Source organism: Eulemur rufifrons, chromosome 2 (assembly GCF_041146395.1).
Source record: "Eulemur rufifrons isolate Redbay chromosome 2, OSU_ERuf_1, whole genome shotgun sequence".
NCBI lineage: Eukaryota > Metazoa > Chordata > Mammalia > Primates > Lemuridae > Eulemur > Eulemur rufifrons.
In genome coordinates, this window is record NC_090984.1 from 7,429,393 (window position 1) to 7,452,512 (window position 23,120).

The 23,120-nt window shown below is 50.3% G+C and overlaps 1 protein-coding gene across 1 annotated transcript in view; it reads left to right on the forward strand.

The window, feature by feature from the left end:
* Window positions 1-577: 577 nt before the first annotated feature.
* Window positions 578-23,120, forward strand: part of MED26 (mediator complex subunit 26) — a 46,951-nt gene continuing 24,408 nt past the window's right edge. Inside the window, exon 1 of the mRNA XM_069494494.1 lies at window positions 578-912. Within this exon, the coding sequence (XP_069350595.1) occupies window positions 841-912 (72 nt within the window). The 5' untranslated portion in view covers window positions 578-840. The remainder of the gene's footprint in view (window positions 913-23,120) is intronic.

Sequence of the window (23,120 nt, forward strand, 5' to 3'; positions counted from 1 at the left end):
TTCCCGCGGTCGGGGACGCGCGTGGCTATGCAGACCCCCGCCCCGCGCCCATACTCTCCGGAGGGGCGGCGGCTGCACCCCGAGCTCCTCCTCCGACCCTTCCGCGCGCGGAATCACAACGTGGACGTCTGGTTTTTCTCGACCCCAGCGAAAAGCTTGGCAACTCCTCTGCCCGCGACTACCGACCCTCCGTCACGCGCGGGGCAGGCTCCACCTCGCGAGAAGAGACTCTCCCACTCCCGCGGCCGCCGCGATCGCCCGGGTTCGAGGATTCGGCGCGCGCGCGTTTCGGTCGGAAGGCCCCGCCCCCCGACCCGGGCGGGGGCGGGGCCTCCAGGTAGCAGCCGTTGCCCCGCCCAACCGCCTCCCAACGGCTTCCTAGGCCCGGCGGAGGGGGAGGACGGCGCGACGGGACGAATGCGCCTGCGCGCGCAGGCGCAGAGGCGCGGGGCGTGGCACCCGTGCAGCCCCGCCCAGGCCTGGAGTTTTCGCCCGCCCCATCTCCCAATCTCCTCAGCGTGGCGACTACGCTGCGTGCGGCGCGGGTTACCCAGGGTGCTCCGCGCGGGGGCAGCTCACTGGAGTTTGGTTCTCGAGGCGGCGGCAGCGGTGGCTGCGGCTCCGGCGGCTCCTCCTCCTCCTCCTCTGGTGGCGGCGGCGGCCCGGGCCCGAGACCCGGCCCCGGCTCCCCTCTCCGCCACCCCGCGCGCCCCTTGTTCCCCCGGCGCCGCGGGGAACATGCGGCTCCGCTCCCGGAGGCCGGCGAGTGAGTGACCCCCGTCCCCCGCCTCAGCCCGCCCGCCCGCTGGCCCGGCCGCTCCCCCCCGCCTCGCCCAGGCAATGACAGCGGCTCCGGCGTCTCCGCAGCAGATCAGGGACCGGCTGCTGCAGGCCATCGACCCCCAGAGTAACGTAAGTATCCACCGCGCGAGACGGGACGGAGGCCGCGTGGGCCTGGGACCCTCCCCCTCCCCCGTGCCCCTCGTCAGCAGAGCTTTGGGGCACCCTCTGGCGCCCACCTCTCCCCGAGGGCCGCTGCCATCTCTGTCTCTCGCCTCCTGGTCCCGGGCCGAGGTCAGGTCGGGCAGCCCGGCAGCGCTCGGTACGTGAGGCCGAGGCTTCCGTGCGGCCTGGGCGGAGGGAGTAGACAGGGGTTTAGGCCAGAGCCTTTCACCCCCTTCTGCTCCAGCTCTACGACCCCTGCTGCTCTGAACGGAGCTTACCTGCCTCACCGGCCCCCAGGGAACCGAGACCCCCCGGGAAGCCCTCCCTGCGGGGGGAGGGGAGGGAGAAAGGCTGTGAAGCAACTGGTGTCCAGGGTATGACTCGGGGAACCTGTGTCTCCCGTGTGTCGGTCTTCTGGGTGATCAGGGAAGTCTTCCTTTCTTCTGCTTCTGGCTGGAAGCACTTTCGTGGCTTCCGAGAGAACCCTCAGCCTGTTTTGCCCCTAGCTGCGTGTCCAAGGTGCGTGGAGAGTGCCCCTCCGTTCTGCGACTGGACGTGCCTTTGCCGAATCCCTCTCGGGGTTGCTGTGGACGAAAGATGATGTTGGGGAGGGTGGGATCCTTCCTGTTTCCTTTCTGGGCCTACGTGCCTGTGACCCAACCAGAGCCCCATTTTTTGGGTAGCGAATTAGAGGTGATTGTTTTCTCTCTTGTTTACCCAAGAGCCCTGCTTTGGTTGTCCCTTTTCCTGGCCTGGGGGTCTCAGCCTGGTAGTTTGTGACCCAGGCTGTCAGGGTTAACTCCAGGGTGTTGCTTTCTCAGGTGCCCCTTTGCTGAGGCTACTGATTGCAGAGGGATCTCCCCCTCCCCTTCCGGGAGTGTGTGTGTGTGTGTGTGTGTGTGTGTAGGAGAAGACTGATCCGTTCTCACATTTTCTCCAATGATTTGTTGGCAATAGGGGTCATTTTTCCCCGTGGTAGGAGCAGGGCAATAGGAAGGTACAGTAGCATCCAGGTATGAAGTAAGCCCAGTATTTGCAGGGAGACCAGGAAGTGGCCATTGAGATCACTTAAATATGCTGTAGATGGAAGAAAAAATCGTCTTGGGCTTGGCCAGATAACTCAGGTTTCTCCCTGCTTTTCTTTAACGTGAGCTTGGCTAATTACTCTTAGTGTGCTTAACTCTGGTATTTTTGGATAATTCACATTGGTTTGTACAATGTTGGTAGAGATTGAGGGGTTGTGATCTTTTTAAGGTTCTGATTGCTTTAACATATGTAATTATCTTACGCCTGGTCTTTAGTTCCCATTAAAATTGACTTGATGGTAATTGTCTTTAACAAACATTATATACATTTTTGTTGTGATTTGGAGGGTGGAGTAGCCACAGGCTATATAAAACCTTCTAGAATGTCCTTTTTGCAGTAAGTGGTGCCACTGCAATTCTAAGACTGAAATATTAGAGGATAAAAGAAGTGACATGAAAAAATAGTCTTGGTGACTTTTGCATCTTTTGTGGAGCCAGAGTGTAATTTCTTGAATTCCACACATTCACGCCCCTTCAGAAGAATCTGAGAAGTTGCTGAGATATTAGCACTGATCCTTAATGCCACCTAGGAGAGCTTTAGGATCAGAAGGCACTTTGACAGGCAGTCAGGATGCTGTAGATTAGGCGGGACACTGCCTTCAGGGGGTTTAAATTAATCTAATCTAAAGGGTTCCTTGGTGTAGAAGAGAGGAGGAGGGAACAAACCTTAGTTTCCAGTATCTTAGCGTGTGCAAAAATGTTACATAGGCCCATAGTTAGGTCACGTGGCCTGGAATTCACATTTCATATGGCTAATTTGGGGAGACTCCAGTGATGGGTGTGGGTAGAATCCTTCTAGTGTCTGGTGGAGGGAATTGGGAAATTGTCTCTTTGAATGATGAGGAAAATGCCTTCTTTAAATGCTGCCATTGTCAGTGACTGCCCTTGAGTATTAAGAGCCATTTGACAGGAGTGTGGCTTTGGGCGAACACTGTATAGAAACTCAGAGCTTCGGTGGACAAGGTTGCCAGCAGAGGTGGCTTGACAGCTCAGCATATCTGTGCAGCGGTAGTTTCTCTCGGATCGATCTGGGCTCAGGTGAGAGCAGGATGGCTCCAGCACAGGCATTACTGGCTCACAACTCTCTCTTCTCTGTCTTGTCCAATTATGAACTCCACTACTGGATAGTTAGTTGACACATATTTAAGATGCTCATGGAAAAAAAAAATGGGGACAGTGTTGAAGAGCCAACACTAAAATTAAACCTCTTCTGAGAGAAGCGACAGAGAATTGTGTCATGTAATGCTTACCTTTATGGGCATGCAATTATGGTTAACAAACTTAGCTATTGCTTGAAAAATCAGTGTCAGGCAGCTGACCTAAAATCTACAAGTATCTACAAAGTTAGGGAAGTGACAAAGTAATGTTTACTGACCATCTCCTTGACAAAGGACTTCTTAAGAAGAAAGCTGTTTCTTTGCTCTAAGTTTTAGCTTCTGGAGTACCTATTTGAAGTTCTATAGCAGCTGGCTCAGAGTTAATTTCTGCCAATTCAATGATAAAGTAAATGCTCTACTCTCCTTTTCAAAAGGCAACTAACAGTTTTTCAGAACAGATGAAGCCTTACTCTTTTCTTGGTAGCGTTAGCCCAGGGTGTTGAAAATCTCTCTGAAGTGCAGTGTGTGCGTGCTTGTTCCAGCTTAATTTTGCTGCATTATGGGTAAAGTGAAGGATTGTGTCTTACTCGTGCACAGAAATTGTAACAGGTCTCCACTAAGTGCAGTCTCCTTAGCAGGTGACTAGGTTCCCATTTGCTTTGGACACTCATTGTTTTACGAAAGTACAGGCTCTGTCTTCCCTGGCAAAATGTGGATTCTTGAGGATGTTTCATTTCTTGTCTTTTCCCTTTAGAGCAGAAGTGTTAGACACATTTTCTCTGTGCCGGTTAAACTGACTGAATCCTAGCATCCTTCTTGGACCTATGGCTGAGGAGCTACATTTGAGCCCTCTTATCAAGAAGGCTTGGTGACTGCTCTATGCTCAGAATTTCAGTCATGGAATATTCTAGTGCAGAACTTTGGAGAGTGAAAGAATCACAGGTGGCTTGAGATCCTACTCTGCGGAACCATGAAGAACACACATGTTAAATGACGGTTGACAAACTTGGCTTACTGCATCCCCATGACAAGTTAAATAGCAGCACTGGGCAGGGCTTGCCAAAGGCAGATGAGTGTCCCTGTGTTCGGAGCAGGGAGAGGCGGAGAAGGCCCTGCGGAGAAGAGAGACTTGAACTAGCCCCGGAGGTCTATGTAAATGCCTCCCAGCTGTCAGGCTCTGGAGCGGGAACCCCCTCTGGAGCTGCTTTCTTCCTCACAGTTCTGCAGGCATCAGGAACCAAGGAGAGGTGACCAAGGGACTTTGCAGAGAGACACAAGCTGGAAAGATAATTTTCCCACCTAGGAATTAGAAGGTTAAGACATTGCTTAGCTTCGCTGGCCTGTAGGTTCCTTGTCTGCATAATGGGATTGGAACCTGATGGGTGTGCCCCCGGAAAGCTCCTTCCAGATCCAGGTTCAGAGTCTGGAAGAGACAGCAGAGGCTAACATGAATTGTTCTAGAAGATTTTTTTTAAAAACTGTTTATTTTTTAAAAATATTCTTGCAAGGGACATTGTGTGAACTTTCTCAAATGACGAAATTTTAAACGGAGATGTACATTTAACATTAGTCTGTGCAGCACCCTCATAGAGTGTTCCGCTTTCTCCCAGCAGCCTGTAAGGGGCCATGGGCCTAAGCCACTCTCCCTCTTTACAGGTGCAGAAGCCAACAGCATCTCGATTGTAGGTGCTGTTCAATGGGTATCTCTGCCGCCAGCAGAGGACAAGATGCTTTTGCTTCTTACTTAATGGGAGATGAAAGACCCAAAGCTAAGGACTTACCCAAAGTTATTAAGTGACAGTCTTTTCAACTCTAAACCCCACCACAATGCTCTTGAGGGACGGCCTCAAAAGAGGCACGAGTAGGCAGCGTTCTTGAGCTGGTAAGAAAAGATGTGGGGAGCCTGTTACGTCCCACACAAGTTTATATGAGATTACAGCTGGGGCCAGATTTACCTGTGATAGATCTAACAGGGTGACAATATGAGACAGCCTGTCCCATAAACATCTTAAGGTCTCTGTCACTGAGAGAATCCTGGGCTGGACCATGGTGTGGAAACTGCCAGCTGGCATGGAACTTTTTGTGAATCTTGTGTGCTCACTTCACTTTCTGCTACAAGATTACAGTACTTTTGATATTAATTTAAAATGCCATTGGTCCTACAGACAAGAGGACTTGTAAAATTGCAAAATGGAGGACTGCTAATTCTCATCCTCTCCAATATATTAGAGGACACGAAACCCAAACATGCAGATGTTGCCTGATCCCACCAATTGCCCGAATTAGGTGACATTCCTCTTCTTGCTTTGTATAGTGTGGCCAGGATGGCGAGAGGAGCAGTGTTGTGTTCTATGACTTTGGGAAACAGCGAGGTAACAAATGTTCCTTGTGAAATGGGTGTAAATCCTTGTTTGTTACTCTGCGCCTCAGGAGAAGGTAGACTTTACAGTCGGTCCTCCCTGAGGTTTCTGGGTGGTCCTCAGAGTATGTTGTCCTAGCTGAAGGTCTCAGAGGCCTGGAAGACTGTCCAAGACCAGCCTGTGGGCTTTTGTCCTGGATACAGATGTAAAAAGGTGACCATGGCCCCCTTAGCTCCTGGGCTCAAGATGCAACTGTGTGTGGTAGGACACCACCCTCCCCATCCCCCCCTGCCCCACACTCCCAGGGTGCCAAGCTCAGAGTTAAGTGAAGGAGGGGCAGCTGGCTCACCTTGGCTTTGATTTTGATTCTTCTCAGACCGAACTCCAGTTTAACTAGAACTGACCCGGCCTGGTCTCCAGGTGACTGCAATCTAGCGGGTAGGCCTCGTGCCCACTCCCCCACTAGAAATCTCTTTCTGGAAGCTGGGCGCTTTGTCCCTGTCAGTAGAAGTTGTGCTTTGTCTTTTTATTCCTGGTGGTGGGCTGTCCCGAGTCTCCCATGTCCCTTCAGGGCCCAGTGGCTGGTTGTCAGAATGGGTGACTGAGTTTGTGCTTCAGTGGGTGGCAGCAAAGGCAGTGCATTTTTAATGTGGCCTCGCTAGCACCCTTGCTAGGGACACCCTTCCAAAACTGTTCTTTTCACTCTCAGGGCATATGTCAACCTAACATAGAGATGCTGTGAACTAGGAAGCATTTCCTGAGTAAGGAATACCTACTGATAGTCTTCATGCTGTGTTTAAAAGTATTTTATAGATAAATTCCTGGTTTGGAGAGACAGTGCAGCTACATCTGTCGCCAGCTGATTCATGGCTGTGTATGGAGAATCATGGTAAAACTGAGAAAGGTAGCTCAGCAGTTGAATAGACATTTCTGACAAGTGCTGTGCTGCTGGGTGCAGAGGACGCAGACCTGAAGGTGCCCAGCCCCCACCCTCAAGGCACCTGGAGCCTTGTGAGGGCAGCTATAAAGTGTGCACAAGAGCTTCCTGGGTGGGGTGAGGGATGGACGGTCAGGGGAGGACTGACAGGGCTACAGCTCTCAAGTCCAAATGGAACAATTTCCCCCATGTCTTATTTGAAGACACTTCAGAATTCTTAAGAGCGTGAATGGTTTTCTAGAGTATTCCATCATTCAGAAATTCCAAATGAAAAGTTTTACAGTCAGGTGTAGGTGGTGAGGGCTGGAAGAAAGGATCATGGCGCAGCAGTTTGAGCAGTTTGCCCTCTCGCCACGGGATGGGATGTGCGCAGATGTCAAGCTCTGTCTGTGAGTTCAGTGAGGGTGTCTGGGCTTGAAGGGGGTTGGCATGTGTGTGGGGGCTGTTCCTAGTATTTGAAGTGTTGTACCCTCTGAGTGAGGTTTGCTCTGTGATGCTGTGGGGGCACACCTAAGGCGGGGAAGGTGGCAGTTCCTAGGAGGAAAGCCCGGCTGCTTGGAGAAGCTCTGGATTATTGTCAGAGCCATCTAGACAGCCCAGGCCTGCTGTTTGAGATGGGTGTGCAGACACACTTGAGCCCTCCCTAGGCCCTTGCGTTCTGTGACTGTCCAAGTTCGCAGAAGTTCTGTGATCCTGAATGGAGCCTGTTAAAGAGAAGGGCCATGTCAGGTGATGTGCCAGCTGCCCTCTGGGGACTCACATCTCAAGGACTGCCAGGCCGTTGAGGTTAAAGGCCTTTGAATGCTATTAGGACTGCAACAAAGTTTCTTGGATTCAACCATTGAAGGAAAATGAGTCTTGGAAAGCCTCATGGGTTCATCAGAAGGTTTCGTCTGCATTCAGAGCAGGCTTGGTCTCCTGTGTGCTAGCAGTGGTCTTCTGTGCTGGACAGCACTTATTGTGGCCCAGGTACTGTGTGGAGCCGTGGTTGGTGCTTTGAACTTTTCCTAATGCTCCATCTTCATTTTAGTGGCAAGGAGAGATTAAGTGATTTGTTCAGTGTCACAGATGAGGGAACCAGAAGTTCTGGGCCTGACTCCAGCACTGGGTGGCTCTTACGCTGGTGGGCTTACCAATGACAGCCTGGAAGCTGAACTCCATTGCATTTTCTAAAGTTTAACTGTACAAACATGAAGTGGTTTCAGATGTTACATTTTTAATTTCCATTCTTTTCCCAGTTCCTTCAACCTTTCTCCCTTTAAATTCCTTTAACCTGTAGTGGCTCCAAGCCTTTTTGAGTGTGAGAATCCACTTTTATTAGAAACTTTCAGAAACTTCCACATAACATCAGGTATGCTTTGAGTAACTTTTCCAGAAAATTCAAGATCAGAAGCTAATCCTAATCCAGTCATGCTTTGAAATGAAGTTCTGTCTTTTTTTCAGAACAGTATCTACTTAACTCTGAAAACAGATCTTACTTGTGTGTGTGTGGCACCTAGGATTTGACCTTTGCACTGCCTCTGGTTGGGAGCCCCTCTTGTAGTTCCTACTGCTCTCCCTTTTCTGAAACCTTGCCTGGTTTAACCCAAGACAGTCTCCCTCGGGCACTGTTCATCATTTTAAACCCTGTGCTCCTGCTGATAACAGGTCTGGTTGATCTCGTTTTCCAACGGGATTGCAGACTCCTTGGTAGTGAAGCATGAGTTGCTTGCTCCCCGAGAATCTAGAACTTCCATAGCCTGTGGGTGCTCGGGTGCTTGGTGCTCTTCCTGTAAAAAGGGCCAGTCTTGGGAACTGGCTGTGAGTGCCTATGGAGCAGGTCATAGGCGGCTGGCAGTTTTCAGCAGTTCCTGTGCATTCAAAACCCATGGAGTCTGCATAGCGACCCTGGGAGGCAGGTGTCAGCAAGGAAACTGAGGCTCAGCAGACACACAGCTAGAAGGGATCAGAACACAGCCACCTGGTAGCTGCCTCCCATGTCACCTGCAAGAGGGCAGTGAGTACATACATTACAGGCACTCCCCTTTCCTGCCTGGGTCCAGATCTTTACACCAGATTCCTGTTTGAGACATTTTTGTGCCAGGCTAGGAGGAAGGTTGTACCTAAAATGCCCTGTGCTTTCTCTGGAACTGGCTGAGGAAGAGGTATGAAGTATTTTTCTCTTTTTGTTTCTTGGCTGGCATTTTTCACCACTGACAGAGAAGACAGCGCTTGACCCTGCCTGTCTGTGGTCCCTGGACAGTGTTCAAATGCCACCTCTGTGAAGCCTAGGTCCCCAGGGAACCTTTGACCTTTTTTGGTCAAGTGACAAAACATGACATTCCTGGACACACATACCCCCAGGTTTTTCATTTGCTATGGAAGGTGGGGTGCTGCTTTCTGACTGCACCGCATGGTGGGTCGGCCTCATGGCTGCTTGGAGACCCTGGTCACTTGTGCACTGTGTGCGCAGCATGATTTCATAGGGGGTTGGCAGTGGCTGGCCTTGACTGTGGTGGGGAGTTCCATGGTGCAGGTGTCAGCAGTCAGACTTAGGTACGCGCAACCGTGGCCCACATCAAGCCCAGTAGGCTGGCAGTGCTTCTCCAGACCCTGGAGCAGCACACTCTTCTCCATCCTCTCCCCATGCTCCAAGTCACATTTGGCTGTCTGGGCAGTCAGGCACCTGCACGCACGGGGGACAGGGTGGTTCTTATCCCCTTGATGACTTGTTTTGCTTCCCTCTACTCCTTGTCTGTCATCAGGTACCTGTCCCAGCTTGGGTTGGGGTGTGGGGCGGTGGCCACATCCTCTTTCCCCAGGGTGATCTGGTAGTTACCATGGTAGCGAACAGCCTTCCCATTCTTAGGCCAGCCCTCCCAGAAGCCATTTATGGTAGATGCTGCCCAACGTTGTTCACCCCCTCGGTGCATCTCATTTGGTGCCCAGGCAGACAGACAGCTGGCAAGCTGGCTTTTCAGTGCTGTCTGTTGGGGCCCGCGGTACTGATGTGTAGGGATATAAAATAAGAACAGCTTACCTTTTGGCTAATTGGTTCATCTTGTTTCCTTCTGGGTGCAGTTAACTGGTTGCTGGCAGAGCACCTGTCTGTACTTCCTTTACTGATCTGTGGCCCGTCTAGCCCCCCAGGGAGGTTAGCACTGTGCTGGTGGTAGGAGCTTAGACACAAGGGGCTGATTGTCACTCACAGGCTCAGAGGCAAGTCTGCTGTCAGGTGAGGACCTGGTTTTCTCCATCCCTATCTTGTGGTGTTGCCTTCGCGCATAGTGCGGCATCTCCCTCTCCTCCTCGGCAGCTTCAGGATTTCCCCACATTGAACTCCTGACTCTTTCCCGGCAGCCCCAGCAAACATCTCCTTGTGCCTTCTCTGGGCTGTGATTGAATTAGCAGGGTGTGTTGATTGGTTCACTTCTAATCCGAGCATGGCATTAGTTCTGCCCAAACAGGCACAGAATAGAGGGGATGTTCCCAGGAGACAGGGTCCTGTTAACGGGAGAAGAGGTGGTGGGGTGGATGTCCATGAGTGGGTGTTGATTGAATCAATGTCATGATCAAGTAGTTGGGCTTAGTGCTGGGCCTAGGAGAGTTGGATCTAAAAGGCAAAATGAAAGTAACTGAAAAGGCTAGAATAAGCCATGGGGTGGTTTGGATGGCGTGAGGTCACGGCGCAGAATTCTGAGTGTCTGTTCGTTCTGGTTGAGCTGCAGAACCTGAATTTGCTTGTGGTCGCCCTTGGGTGCTGGCTGGCTGCGGCTTCAGTCTCCGTCCTGGGCTGCGGGGAGTCTTGCATGCTGCTATTTTTTCTCCCTGTCCCAGTGGTGTCTCCTGGTGCTTCCGTAACTGCCAGGACAGGCCATGCTGGGGGTAGGTGGTGTGCTCCAGGCAGCCCGCACCACCCAGGCCTCCTGTGGTCATGATGGGGATGCACCGCGACCCAGGCAAGACCTGCAGCTTCTCTGGACTTACGGGCCCTGAACAGGGACTAGGAGATCTGTTGAGTCTGATTGTCCTGCCCATTTCCTCTTGTCTGTCCCTCCCCCCTGGTTAGCCTGGGTAACCGAAAACCGGTACCTGCATTTCTAGGCCTGACTTCTTCCTCTTAGGTTCACGGAAAGGGGTAGGGGTAGGGTCAAGTGATCTTTCTTTGCAGCCTCCGTATTTGCCCTCCATGTGTTTCTGAGGGGTTCTCAGCAAGCAGCAGAAGTTGACATCTGCACTCCCTTTTGCTAAGGTGCTGGTGGCCTGGCAGCAACAGAATTGGGCCTCATATTAAGTTTTAGATTCATCTGTCAGGAAAAGGTTTGTGAATGGGTACTTCACTTCTATTTTAAGTGAGCTTCTCAGGCATTTAAGTTCTCACTTTGAAGGTTGGTTGACAAGCAAAGGTGCCCACTGAGTGCAGGAACCTAACTTCTCACAGAAGAGCATAAGCATTACCCTCCTGGGTGTTCTGTGAGCTCTTCCTGCATTTGCTTTTAATCCTTTTTCCCTCCTCTGCTCACTGAGCTTAAAAGTGCTGTTTGAAATTGGGGTAGGGAGGAATGAGAGGGAAACTGTTCTGTGTCCCGTACTGGGCACTTTGTGTGTGGGGGGTGTGTGTGTGTGTGTGTGTGTGTGTGTCTGTCTGTCTGTCTGTCTGTCTCGTGTATGGTCATGTTGGGAAAGGCAACAGCTCCCGGGTTTGACCTCTGGAAAACTAAGCGATTGTAAAGAGAAGGGTTTACTTTTTTGTTTCCAGTTTGGAAACTACTGGAGAAGCACTTTTGCTTGGCTTGAGGGTGGGGTTGGGGGGGCTTGTAAGAAAGTGATAGTGCCCACAGGAAGTTGGGGAGGAGTTTCCAGAAGGAGCAGGGTCTGTTGTTCAAGAGAAATTATATGTGCCCCAGGCTGCTACAGCCCTGTGTGCTGGAAGGAAAATGGTGATAACCCTGGACTGGGGTGGGGGACCGGGGCACCTTGGTGTTCTGGTGTTCTTGGCAGTGCGTATTTGCGGCAGATGGTGCAATGGAAGACTCACACGTTACCTCTCTGAACACACTGTCAGCCTGATGAGGAGTTAGGGGGTGTGACTGGGCGAGCGCTGCCTTGTTGCCATGGAGATGCTGCTTCTGTGTTGAGAGCATGGGGACGTGGTTTCCTATCTGGTCAAGTGGTGGGCTCCCCCAAATTGGGAAATAGAAGTGGCATCATCAGCTTTGTAAGATGAGCTGTCCTTGTCCATGAGGATGCTTGTTGAGTTTGTCACTCCAGGTTGTCTTCCTGGGTCGCTGTGCTGTCCTCTTTGCCTGCCATGGCATAGGTGCTGAATGCACATGATGAGGCCTAAACAGTGAGGAGTGTCTGTCCCTGGCCCCCTGCACTTTGCTGTGTTGGTCTTTCTGTTCTTTCCACACCGCCTTCCACTGGTGCATGCTTCCCCCTGAGCGTTTTGGCTTGTCCAGCACTGCTTGTGATCTTTGTCTGGTCTTTAAGACTTTCCCCAGATGCTCTCAGAGCCACAACTTCCACGACACCTGGACAGTCACTCTCCAGCGCTGACTCCTGTGCTTGGATGTCCAGGCAGCCTTCTCCAAAGCAGATGTGCCTTCCTGCTATGTGTGCCTCGCTCCTGCTGTCTGCGTGCTGTGCTGTGTCCATTGGTGGTGCCACTATCCACACCACTCTGTGGGCCACCTTAGGGCCGTCCTGGGGTCTCCCTTCCTGTGGGCCAGATCCCTGGGGGTGTCTAGTGTAGCCGCCTCCCAGCCAGTCTCCTGTCTCCTTTGTGCCAACCTCAGTGAGTGTCTAAAAACAGATTGGGATGTTTCACTTCCTCTGGTGGGGTCAGGTCACTGACCGGATAGAGTCTGGGCTCTTTAGGTGGTATATAGTGGGGAAGACAGTCTTTCTTCTGGGTAGAAGACTTGGGTGGAACTGAGTTGAAACCTTGACTCTGCTGTTCACCTTGCAACCTTGGACAAGTTTAGGTTTGCAGCCTGTTTTCCTAGAAGGGTATAAATACTGCTGCATAGGAAGGCTGTTGAGAATGGGACGTTGCCCCATTCCTGAAGCATCCTGGGTGCTGACATGCTTGGTAGCTAATGACACACAGGCTTGGTGGTGGGCAGCCCACCAGCTCCCATTGCTTTCCTGGTTTCTGTGTCCTGGTTTTCCTGAGAGCTGCACATCTCTCCCTCCAGTGCATGCCCATTGGATGTTCAGTGACTCAAAACTGGGCAGTTGTGGGGCTTCATCTGCCTGGGCAGTGATTGGTTCAGGGATAGACCTGTGACCCATTCAGAGCCTGTGAAAGTTTTAGCACTCTGCTGGAGAGGTGAGGGGACTAGAAAAGGGAAAGAGTATGAGCTGGTTGCTGCTGGGGTTTGCTGCCTGGAGAGAGGGCCTGTCCAGGAGTGAGGCCAGCCCAGAGGAGTGGTAGTCTGAAGTGAGCCTTGCCCTGAACTTTCAGCTAAACGAGACCATGGCTTCCTTTCTGGATTAAACCTATTTGAGCTGGCTATTCTGTCACTTGCAACCAGGAGATTCTGCACAGAACCATTAGAACACATTGTGCCCCAGGCTTAGGCTCAGGCAACCTCTCTTGCTCCCTGCTGCAGCTGCGCTCAGCTCTCATCAGTCAGCTGTGGACCTGCTCCTGCACCCCCACCTGATTGCCAGCCCCCTCTCCTTCCTCCCCTTCCTTCCTCCCTCCTTTCTTCAGCCAGCTTCTTTTCTCCCTGCCTCTCTGGGCTCAGTATCTAGAGTGCCTTCCCCAGGAAGGCCAGTGCCAGCTGTCCCAGGGGGCCATCAGCAGCCGTGTCTTCTGACTATTCCTGGCATCCTGGTCCTATCTTCTCTGCAGCACCTCCTGTAACTGGTCTGACATGCCTATCATATCCCTCACCCCCACCACCACTGCCACCACCCCCATTTCCCTTGAAGGCAGGGACTGGCTGGTTCTTTTCTTGCTGGTATGTAGTGAGCCCATTCATTCTATTAGAGCCAGCAACCAATTCACAAACGACAAGGTACAGATGAGCAGCACAGCAGTGCCTAACCTGAGAGGACCAAGTGGGATTTGGGGTAAGAATTCAGGTTTAATCAGGCCTGAGCAGAGTAGCCACTCAGCTCATGAATATTGGGGTTGGGGTGACTGGACTTCTGGAGGAAGCTCCCTGTTCCCCATGATGGCTGCTTGGGCGCCTTCAGATTTCAGCCCTTCAGGTTCCTCCTGTGGTGTGTGGGGTCTCTTGGAGCTGCAGTGGCATGGTCAGCACGTGGGCACCGAGCCTGTCCTGTGTGCATTGCTCAGTTCCACCAGATCCGGGGATTCTGAGGACTGTCGACAGGACAGTGGCATGGTGAACCCTCAAGACCACAGGAGTGTGTGCGTGCCTCCTCTCTCCTTCGAGCCAGGCCTGGGCAGGTATTCCCCTTAGCAGGGGGTTCTGGACCTTAGTACAGAGGCTTTAGGGCCTTCTTAGTTGCTTCTTCCAGCGTGACCTTGGAGTGAATCTCTTAATGTCTCCGAGCCTCAGTCTCTTTATCTGTGACATGGGGCTGATGAACAGTGGTGGTATCGCCTGGTGGTATCGTCCCGTAGGACATGGGGCATGGTGGATGCCTGGCGTGGTACCTGGCTTCCGTTTAGTCACCCTGATTACAAGGGAGCTGGGACTGTTCCCATTATAGATGAGGAAAGGAGTTAGAGGGGTTGTCTTTGCGTGAGGTCATGCAGTTGGAAGGGACCGATGCAGGATTTAAACCCCATCAGTGGTTAATAGACCTGCAGGCTGCAGTTATATCACCAAGTCCAGAGGGCCTGAATCTAGTGACCAGTGCGACTTAACAAACCAAGTGCTCAACATCCTTTGGTGTGAATCTTTATAAGAGATAGCTCTCTGTAGGAACTTTATCTTGAAGCGGTAACAGAAACAGTTACAAGGACAACAGGATCAACTCTTACTGTGTGCTCACTGTTTGCTGGGAATTGTCCCATTTTATAGGTAAGGAAACTGAAGCTTAGTGAGGTTAAGTCGCTGGCCACCGTGCATCTGTGAGCTGTGAGCCAGCTTCTGCCCTCAGAACCTTTGCTTTCATTCTGTGGCAACAAGCGCTGCCGCCCACTGCAGAGAGAAGAGGGGGCTGCACCCCTTGGACAGTGCCCTTTGAGGGCCTTGGGTTGCCTGTGCTTTGGGTGCAGCTGGGGGCTGTGCTTTTTCCACCTGGGAAATAGGGGAGGAGGTTGTATCTGGCCTGTCAGGGCATGCAGAAGGTCCCCTGTCCCTTCCCCAGCCAGACATAGTCTCTGATGTCTTCAGAGCCCCTGAGCTGTGTCAGCTTCAGTTCACCAGGTCTTTTCTTATGAGAAAGGAGAGCCTTCTCATTTCTTAAGTGCATATTGAATGGAGCTTAACAATCAACTAGAAATCCTGTGAGGCACCCCCCTCCCAATAAAGGACAATACACATAAAAGTATTTAATATGCAAGAATTTTACAGTTAGACCTGAGTTCAAATCTCCACAGCTCTGTCTCAAGAGTTGTATGTCTCTGGACAAATCATATCAAACATTTGCTCATTGGTGCTGTGATGTATAAAGTGAGGATTATTTCTACCCTGCTGAAGGTAAACATTGCCTGAAAGGAAATTGCTGGGTACGTAGTAGGCGCTGAACACCTATAAGCCCCTTCCCCTCTTTCCAGGGCGGGGTGAGGGGGCGTTATTCCTTATATGAGTTCGTAGATATTCACCTTTGGTTTTCATGAACGCTGTTCCTTCTCAAAGATAGCCTTTCCTTTAGTGTCCTCAATGAGCAGTTACAAGACAATGTTGCCTAATTCACACATTTCTAAAAGCTCCCTGGGGGGTGAAGGGGGAACAGGAAGAAATTGGTAGTAGAACAAAATCCTAGACTTTAGGAAGGAAAGGCATGCTTCTTTGGAAGAGGTGGTTAGGTTGAAATTTACAATCAAATTCGATACCTGCCTATACTTTTCCAAATCCCTCTGTGCTGCAGTTGTAGATGGGGGTGATCAAAATATAAATTTGTGTGTGAAATTGCTTTTTGGAAACAATATCTTGTATAGAGAACATATTCAGAATTAGCAATCATAAGATCTCCAAGACCTCACTGGGCAGAGAAATGTTGGTGTAATTCATACTGAGAAAATATACCTTGTACCCCAAACATGTGGAAGAATGGCATTGGCAGGTAATCAAGACCGGACATTAAGCTGGCCTGTTGCTATTTTCCATCTCCCAGCCCACCCCCCTCAACCCACACCCTCCTGCTGGCAGGAGCTCAGAGCTCCTGTCACCCTTTTGGAAACTATGTAGCAAGAGGCATAACATGCACATGTCCTTTGACCTAGTAATTTTACTCTTGGAAATTTACAGATGCATGGTGATTTTAAATAATGTTATTGGATTTATTCATATAATAATCATCATTAATGTTATTAATTAAATGTCATGGGAGAAGCTTGGGGAAACGGTACATCCACAGAGTCAAATAGCATGTAGCTGTGAAGAGTGATTCTGAAGGCTCTAGAAAAATGGGCAGGCCTGGCTGTGGTGGGGGAGGGAGCAGTTTTGTCAGCTGCGCACACTGAGAGAGGAGTCTGGATGGGCACAAAAACTAGAACTTGGAGTAAAACGGGAGGCAGTTCGTTGTATTGGCTGGGGCAGGGGGAACAGGTTGGTTTGTTTTCCCTCTGCTCAATTGTCTTTTCATTTAAACTGTAAAAAAAATGAAAATAAAAGTAGACTGCTTTAGTCTCAAGAGCACTTGAGAGCTATTGAGAGCAATCATTTGTGGAGTGGATTGCAGGCCTCTGCGTAGCACAACAGTGGAGAGGACTATTTCCCCTCTTATGTGCTCCTGGAAGGTTCAGGGCGGTGGGGTGCAACGTGTCATTCCAGTCAAGGCCACCAGTTATGTCCTTCACATTCTGGGGTCTGTCCCACCAGGACTGAGAGGGATTTTCTCCATGAAGTTGTGGGGCCATACCCCATGGCTCTGGGCAGCACCTGGGAGTCATTCTGGCCTCCTGCCTTCCACCTGTCTTAGTCGTCTAGTCCACCTGCAAGTCCTAGCAGCTTTGCCACCAGAATGTGCATTCTCCATCCCTCCTGTTTCCTCCATCTCAATCCAACCCGAGCCACCTCCCTCTTGCCCCTTCCAAACCAGATCACACCACTGTGTCACTTCTCATCCTTCAGTGGTTTTCCATTGCCCACGTGCCTTACTCGCACACTCTACAGGTGCTACGGGACTTGGACCCTTCTTTCCTTTCTCTCTTCAGCTTGAACTCTCTCCCTCATTGTTGATTCTGCGGCCGTATCCCCAGCTCTGTGACAGTGGGACTCCTTCAGGCCTTCTCTGGCCACCCACTGTATGGGGAGCCCTGTGCCTTCCTGCTGTCACACTGCCTCCAGCCTTTCACGTCATGGCATCTGCAGGTGCACTGGGTAAACTGGAGGTGGGACTGGGGGGAAGTGTGTGTGTTGGGGTTCTTCAGTATAAATTATAAGAAAGTACAAAGTGTTAGGGAACATTAAATACTGAACTTGTGTTGAGTAGTACTGATTTTTTTAACAAAAGAAAAGCACTTGTGTCAATGAACATCACTTTTATGTGTTAGGGTGTGGATTTTCTTTGTTTTCTTTTTGTTTCTGTTTTGCTTGACTTTGATAATCGGTGTGGAGAAATTTTGTTGTGTGAGGAGGTGATAAAACTTAGAAAACTTTTTTTTGGTAAACACTCAAAACTTTATGAGTTGGCATTTCTAAAGAATCCAGATTCTTCCTTCTTTTCATTTATATATAATGTTGAAAGACAATAATGCAAATAGATTTTGGTTTCACTCAGACTCTGTTTCACACACTTCAAAATAATGAAGCCCTTATTTACATAATGCATATACTTGGGTATAGGCAGTGATGTGCTGGTAAATGTTTGACATCCAGCTCTCCAGGAAGAAAAGTAGAAAAAAGTATCCATATATGCACATACATGTATATGCACATAAGTTTATACATTTTACTGATTTAAAAGATGGGTAGCATTCAATTCACAAATAATAATGAAATGTACAACACTCCTTATCGTCAATTTCACATGGCCAGTTGCTTCTCACCAACTGTTTTCATTGACTTTTGCGTGCTTTTGTATAGTTCTGACAGGGCTATCAGTTGATACTTTTATGTTAATGAGTCAAGTGGTGTCTTTGTTGAGTAGGATAGTGGTTTTCAAATACCTGTATGGTAAAAAAATATTTCATCAATTGTGCTGTTCCCAATGTAATGGCTTCAGGCATGACACACTTTTTAAGTTTAATGTGCATTATTAACATTTTTTTCTATCACTTTATTATGTCTAACCCCCAAGAGTTGGCGAACCTTTTCTGTAAAGGGCCAGATAGTAAATATTTTTGGCTTTGCAGGCTACATAGTAAGAGGGTCTCTGTTGCACCTCTACCTTTGTAGCACAAAAGCAGCCATGGACAATATGTGAACATGATGGTGTTCAGTAAAACTTTGTGGTTAATATTAATGTGAATTTCACTTCAATGAACAACATATAAAATGAAGAAGAAAAAACCCTCTATTTACAAAAACAGACAGTGTTATGGATATAGCCCTGGAGTTTGTAGACTCCTGGTTTACAGCCCATAAAATCAAGCCTTGATTTATAGTGTTTACCGATTTCCATGGTGTAAATACTCCCCACCATGGCTGATTGTAAGCTACTAACTCGATGTCACTGAATGTGCAGTTGGGAAGAGAGAGCTTAGTAGCACATCATTTCCTCCCTATGGATACGATAGTCAAGAATAACCTCAAAAATTAGATAATGCTAAATGTGGTAAATTAAGTAGAAAGTCATGAGTTTTGAGTATTATATCTCCTTTGTTTTAAATAGAACTTACTGTAAGTTTATGTCTTTAGTTTTTAATAATGGTTCCAAAAATTCATTGAAGTACCACCTTGGGCTTTCAGAGGGGAGCTAGTGTGAGTGGGCTCCACTGCCCACCTGGGTAGAGTCCCTGCCCCATAGCCAGCTTGGATGCCAAAGGGCACGGTGGCCCCAGAGGAGCGGAAGTTTTGACGTGTGTGCAGACGGAGATCCGGCCCACGCCTGGAGCCTTGCCCACCAGGGCCGTGGTGTCCCTGGGCCTGCTTGCTGGGCCACAGGCTCCTTGTCCAGGATGGCATCTATTCCTTTGCAGCTGATTGCTGGGGTAGTCCTCTGGGTCGTAGTGTCCCGTTGGCCATGTTCAGTGCCCTTCATTGGTTCCTGATGAGCCAGCTACCTGGAGTGGGGAGGGGCCGTCTCGCTGCTTGCTCTATAGATGCTTCACTGCCCCTGGTTCTCTTGGGCCTCCTGGCTGAGTTGTCCTGAGGGAAGCCTTCCTCTCACATCACACTGTTTATTTCCTTCATGGCTTTTAGTGCAACCCCGTGGTCTGGTTTGCTTGTCTGTTGCTTGCCTTCCCCAACATGAATGCAAAGCCCCTTGAGGACAGGGCTCCCCGGAAGGCACACAATACATTCTTCTATTCCTGGGAGATACATAGGGACCAGATGAACGCTTGTGTCTGTGCTCTCCTGGCTGCAACAGTCCAAGCGTACAGTGTGGGTGGGTTCCCTTTCAGTGTGTGCCAGGCACCCACCCCCTGGGAGACATGAGCAGCTCTGTGTCCCACCTGGCTGCCCTTCCCAGATGGCAGCAGTCACTGCTGCTAACTTCAGCACCAGACCATAAAAAAGTCACTCTGGGTTTGAGCATGGCTAATGCCATGTTTGCTTCCATCTCCTACCTGCCCTCTCCACCAAAAAAAGGAAACCCTCACTCGTAGCATCTTCAGGATGCTTTGTCCCAGTGGTGCCAGCCTCATTTACAGAGCCAGACAGTCTTCTGAGAGTCAGGATTCACCGCATCCTCGCCCTCTCCCAGTGAGCCCAGGGTTCCAGATGATCTGCTGTGAAGGGGAGGTGGAGCTGCAGGTTGACTCTGTCCAGCTGCCTGGCATGCTAGCAGTCCAGTGCAGGAGCAAGGCAGGCCTGAGTTTTGAGTGAGGGAGAAAGGAGGAAAGCTGGCCTGTCTGGATGACAGATTTGCCACACACAAATATCCGCACACGATGATGCAGAGCTTTAGCTCCTTGTCACCGGGAATTTGATAAGAAGACACAGTGAGAAAGCACTTTGTGACTGGCAGGACTCTGGCCAGTGTCAGCTGTTTATTTCTGAGGGGCTTCTATGTGCAGGGTGTGCCTCCAGCCCCATCCTCCCAGTTCCCTAGGTTCTGCTCCCTGGGCCCCACTCCGTGGGCTGCTCCTTCCCCGGTGTCTTCTACCTGTCCCCCTCCTCCCCATTCCTGCATCATGCCCGCATCTCCGGGAGCAGGCTGGTCATCTGAGCCGAGCCTCTCCTTTCCTCTAGTGGGCAATGTGGAGACTCCATTCCTGGCAGGGTACCAATGTGCCTGTCCTCTCTCCTGCTGCTCTCCTGCTGTGTATGTGGGGGGTGGGTGATGGGGGTGCATCCTGGCCACCCTTCCTGCCCCACAAAAGTTCAGGTAGGTGCACCCCAGATGCAGCAGGCTTCAGGCTGTCTTTCTGTCTGTTACATGCATCTCTCCTTTTCATGGGCTTTTCTCATTCCCTGGTCACTTGTGGCCTTCAGCCCTCATCTCAGTCTGAGTATCCCCATGGCCTCATCCGTGCCCTCCTCACACTGGTGTCTCAAGCTGCGGGCATGAAAAACCTGCACTTAGGGCCTTTTTTCTCAGCTGTCTTCCTGATTCTGCCTCCCCTCATTTAAAAGTTGCCTTTATTGAGGTCTGATTTACATACTACAGAATGTTCCTATTTCAAGTGTACATTTTGCAGCGGAAGTCCCTCATTTAAATGAATGACTGATGTCTGTCTTGTGCCTTATGATGACAAAGTGCTTTCACATTTGTCTTTTTATTGAACTCCAAGCTACATTTTGATGCGTTTTGACAAATTCACACATCTGTGGTAACTACCACAGTCAAGATGTAGAATATTTCCATCACTTAAAAAGCACCCCTCCCCCTGCTGAGGGGCCCTTTCCGATCTCCAGCTCACCCCACCATCGAACATGACTACCACTGCTGGTGGGTGCCTGCCAAGTGCCATAGGTTGTTACTGGTTTTCTCACCCAGGACAGGAGGGCAGTGCTGTTACCCCATCCCCTTATAAGCAGGCAGGGCTCACAGGGGCTCTGGACAGACACATGTTCCCACAGTCCCCAGCCTGGCTACATGGGCTTGTGTCACCTTGAGCAGGTGTCCAGTTTTTCTGAGTCTCTTTCCACATCTGTAAAATGTCCCACACCCCACCCCTCTGCAGCTCTAGGACTCCATGGAACTGTGTCTTTACCCCTGTGGATCCCGGGGGTGGAGTGGTTGGGGCACGCACAGTAGCTGTGAGTCTACTCTGACTGTACTATACATCTTATCCAGGACACTTTTAGATGAATGAAGCACTATTAAAAATTACAGTGACTAGCAGATGTCACCCAGCAAACCAGTCCTAGGGGTTCCTTGCAACTTGTTGTCTCTGACCCCATGTATGGGCCTTAGAGCCAGCTGATCTGCCCTGCAGAACAGACTCCAGGTGCTGATGGTCCTTGAAGAGCCCAGGATCCAGCCTCGGCCTGCACATCCAGGTGTGGCCCTGCACACTGCACATTCCTAAGCCAAATCCTTCGCCTAAAATGTTTTCTTTCCTTTCATTCTCATTGATTTTTTGAGTACACAAGCAATAAATACGTCCTCCTTTAAAAATTAAAATGCTTGAGTTATAGCTAAGGTCCCCTTTGACCACTTCCCTTCATGCAGTTTCTTCTGTCCCTCTCAGTGGGACCTGTGTCATGAGCAGAGTATGTTCTCCAGTGTGTGTGGAAGTGCAGCCCAGAGCACTGGGCAATACTGTGTGTGGTTTTTAAAGAAATTGTGGCACACAGAGCAGTCATTCTGCAGCTAGCTTACTTCCCTCTGTAGCATGTCCTGGGTTTCTGTGCTTCTTACATATGGGTTGACCTCATTCCATAATATTCCATGATAGCTGTTTCATTATCATGGAACTGACTTCAAGAATTTTGCTGATGCAGCAATGCTTTGTGAATATTTTTGTGCATGACATCTTGTGCATCTACTCATACACAGATCCGTCAGGCAGTAAAAGTGTTAGGTGGTGGTTTTCACAGTGGCAAATATAGAGGGGAACTTCCGGGGGGGCCCTTTGGAAGCAGGGTTGGTGCCTCCACAGTTCTGCTCAGAGCTTGTGTTTGCAGGATGCGTACTGCAACCTCGGGGCCCTGTCAGCACTGCCTGGAGCCTCACTGGGCCAGAGACCCTTCCCTGACACCCCAGCTCCCCCGACCCCCCCCCCCCCCGCCCTTTACTTGGACAGCCGAGGTCAGGTGCGTGTGGGCATGTGCAGATGGAGCTGGTGTGGGCTCCAGTAGGCCTGCCCAGCTGAACCTGGGGGAGAGTCAATCTGTGTCTGTCCCCCACATACGGGGGCAGCCAGTGTTAGGGCCCTGCTATTTGTCGATGGGAGATGGTGGCTGGGTGCCTGAGGGCCGTAGGCCTGGATCTTCCTGGAGCTCCTGTGAGATACCCTTTAGCCTTTAGAAAGACTGTCGAGCACTTACCAACTTGTCTGGTTTAACAGCCAGCCCTAGAGGTGATGGTTTCCACGATTCCCATTCCACAAGTCGAGACCCCCATTTGGCTGACACCTGACTATGTCCGTTGTAGATTCTCAAACATGGCCATTTGATCCCTCCCACCATCCCACTAGGGAGCAATTTTCATGTTTATCTTAGAGATATGGAAGGTCACTCAGGGAGGTGACTTGCTCATGACTTCTCATCTCAGTGGGAGGTTCCGAGCTCCTTTGGCTGCCCTGTCCATTTGCACACGAGGCTCTTTAACAGCTGCAGCATCCTGTGCAGAAGAGGACCAGAGGGTCCAGGAGCAACTTGAAGGACACCTGAGGGGCAGTGGACCGGGCAGAAGGACCTCTTAGGAACTCAGGCACCAGGGTCTCTGCCAGGGTCCCACAATTTTTTTTTTTAATTGTGGTAAAATACACATCGCATAAAACTTACCATCTTAACCATTTTTAAGTGTACGGCTCAGTGATCTTAAGCATTTACATTGTTGTGCAGTCACCACCGCCATCCACCTCTAGGACTCTCTTTGTCTTACAAAACTGAACTCTGTCCCATTAAACACTGACTCCCCATTCCCCACCTCCTGCCGGCCTCTAGCACCCACCATTCTATGTTCTGTCTCTGATTTTGATTGCTCTGACTACGGCGTATGAGTGGAATCACACAGTATTTGTTGTCTCGTGACTGGGTTATTTCACTTAGCATAACGTCCTCAAAGTTCATCTGTGTGGTAGCATATGTCAGGATTTCCTTCCTTTTTAAGGCTGAATAATGTTCCATTTTGTAGATACATTTTGCTCATCCATTCATCCGTCCGTGGACACAGACTGCTTACACGTTTTAGCTATTGCAGACAACACTGCTGTGAACACGGCTGTGCAAGTCTCTTCTGGGTCCCTGCTTTCAGTTCTTTGGGCTACATACCCAGAATTGGAGTCTCCCATAGCTGCTGTTTCTGAGTTGAGTTTGGAAATGTTGCAGGGAGCGTGGCATTCGGAAGG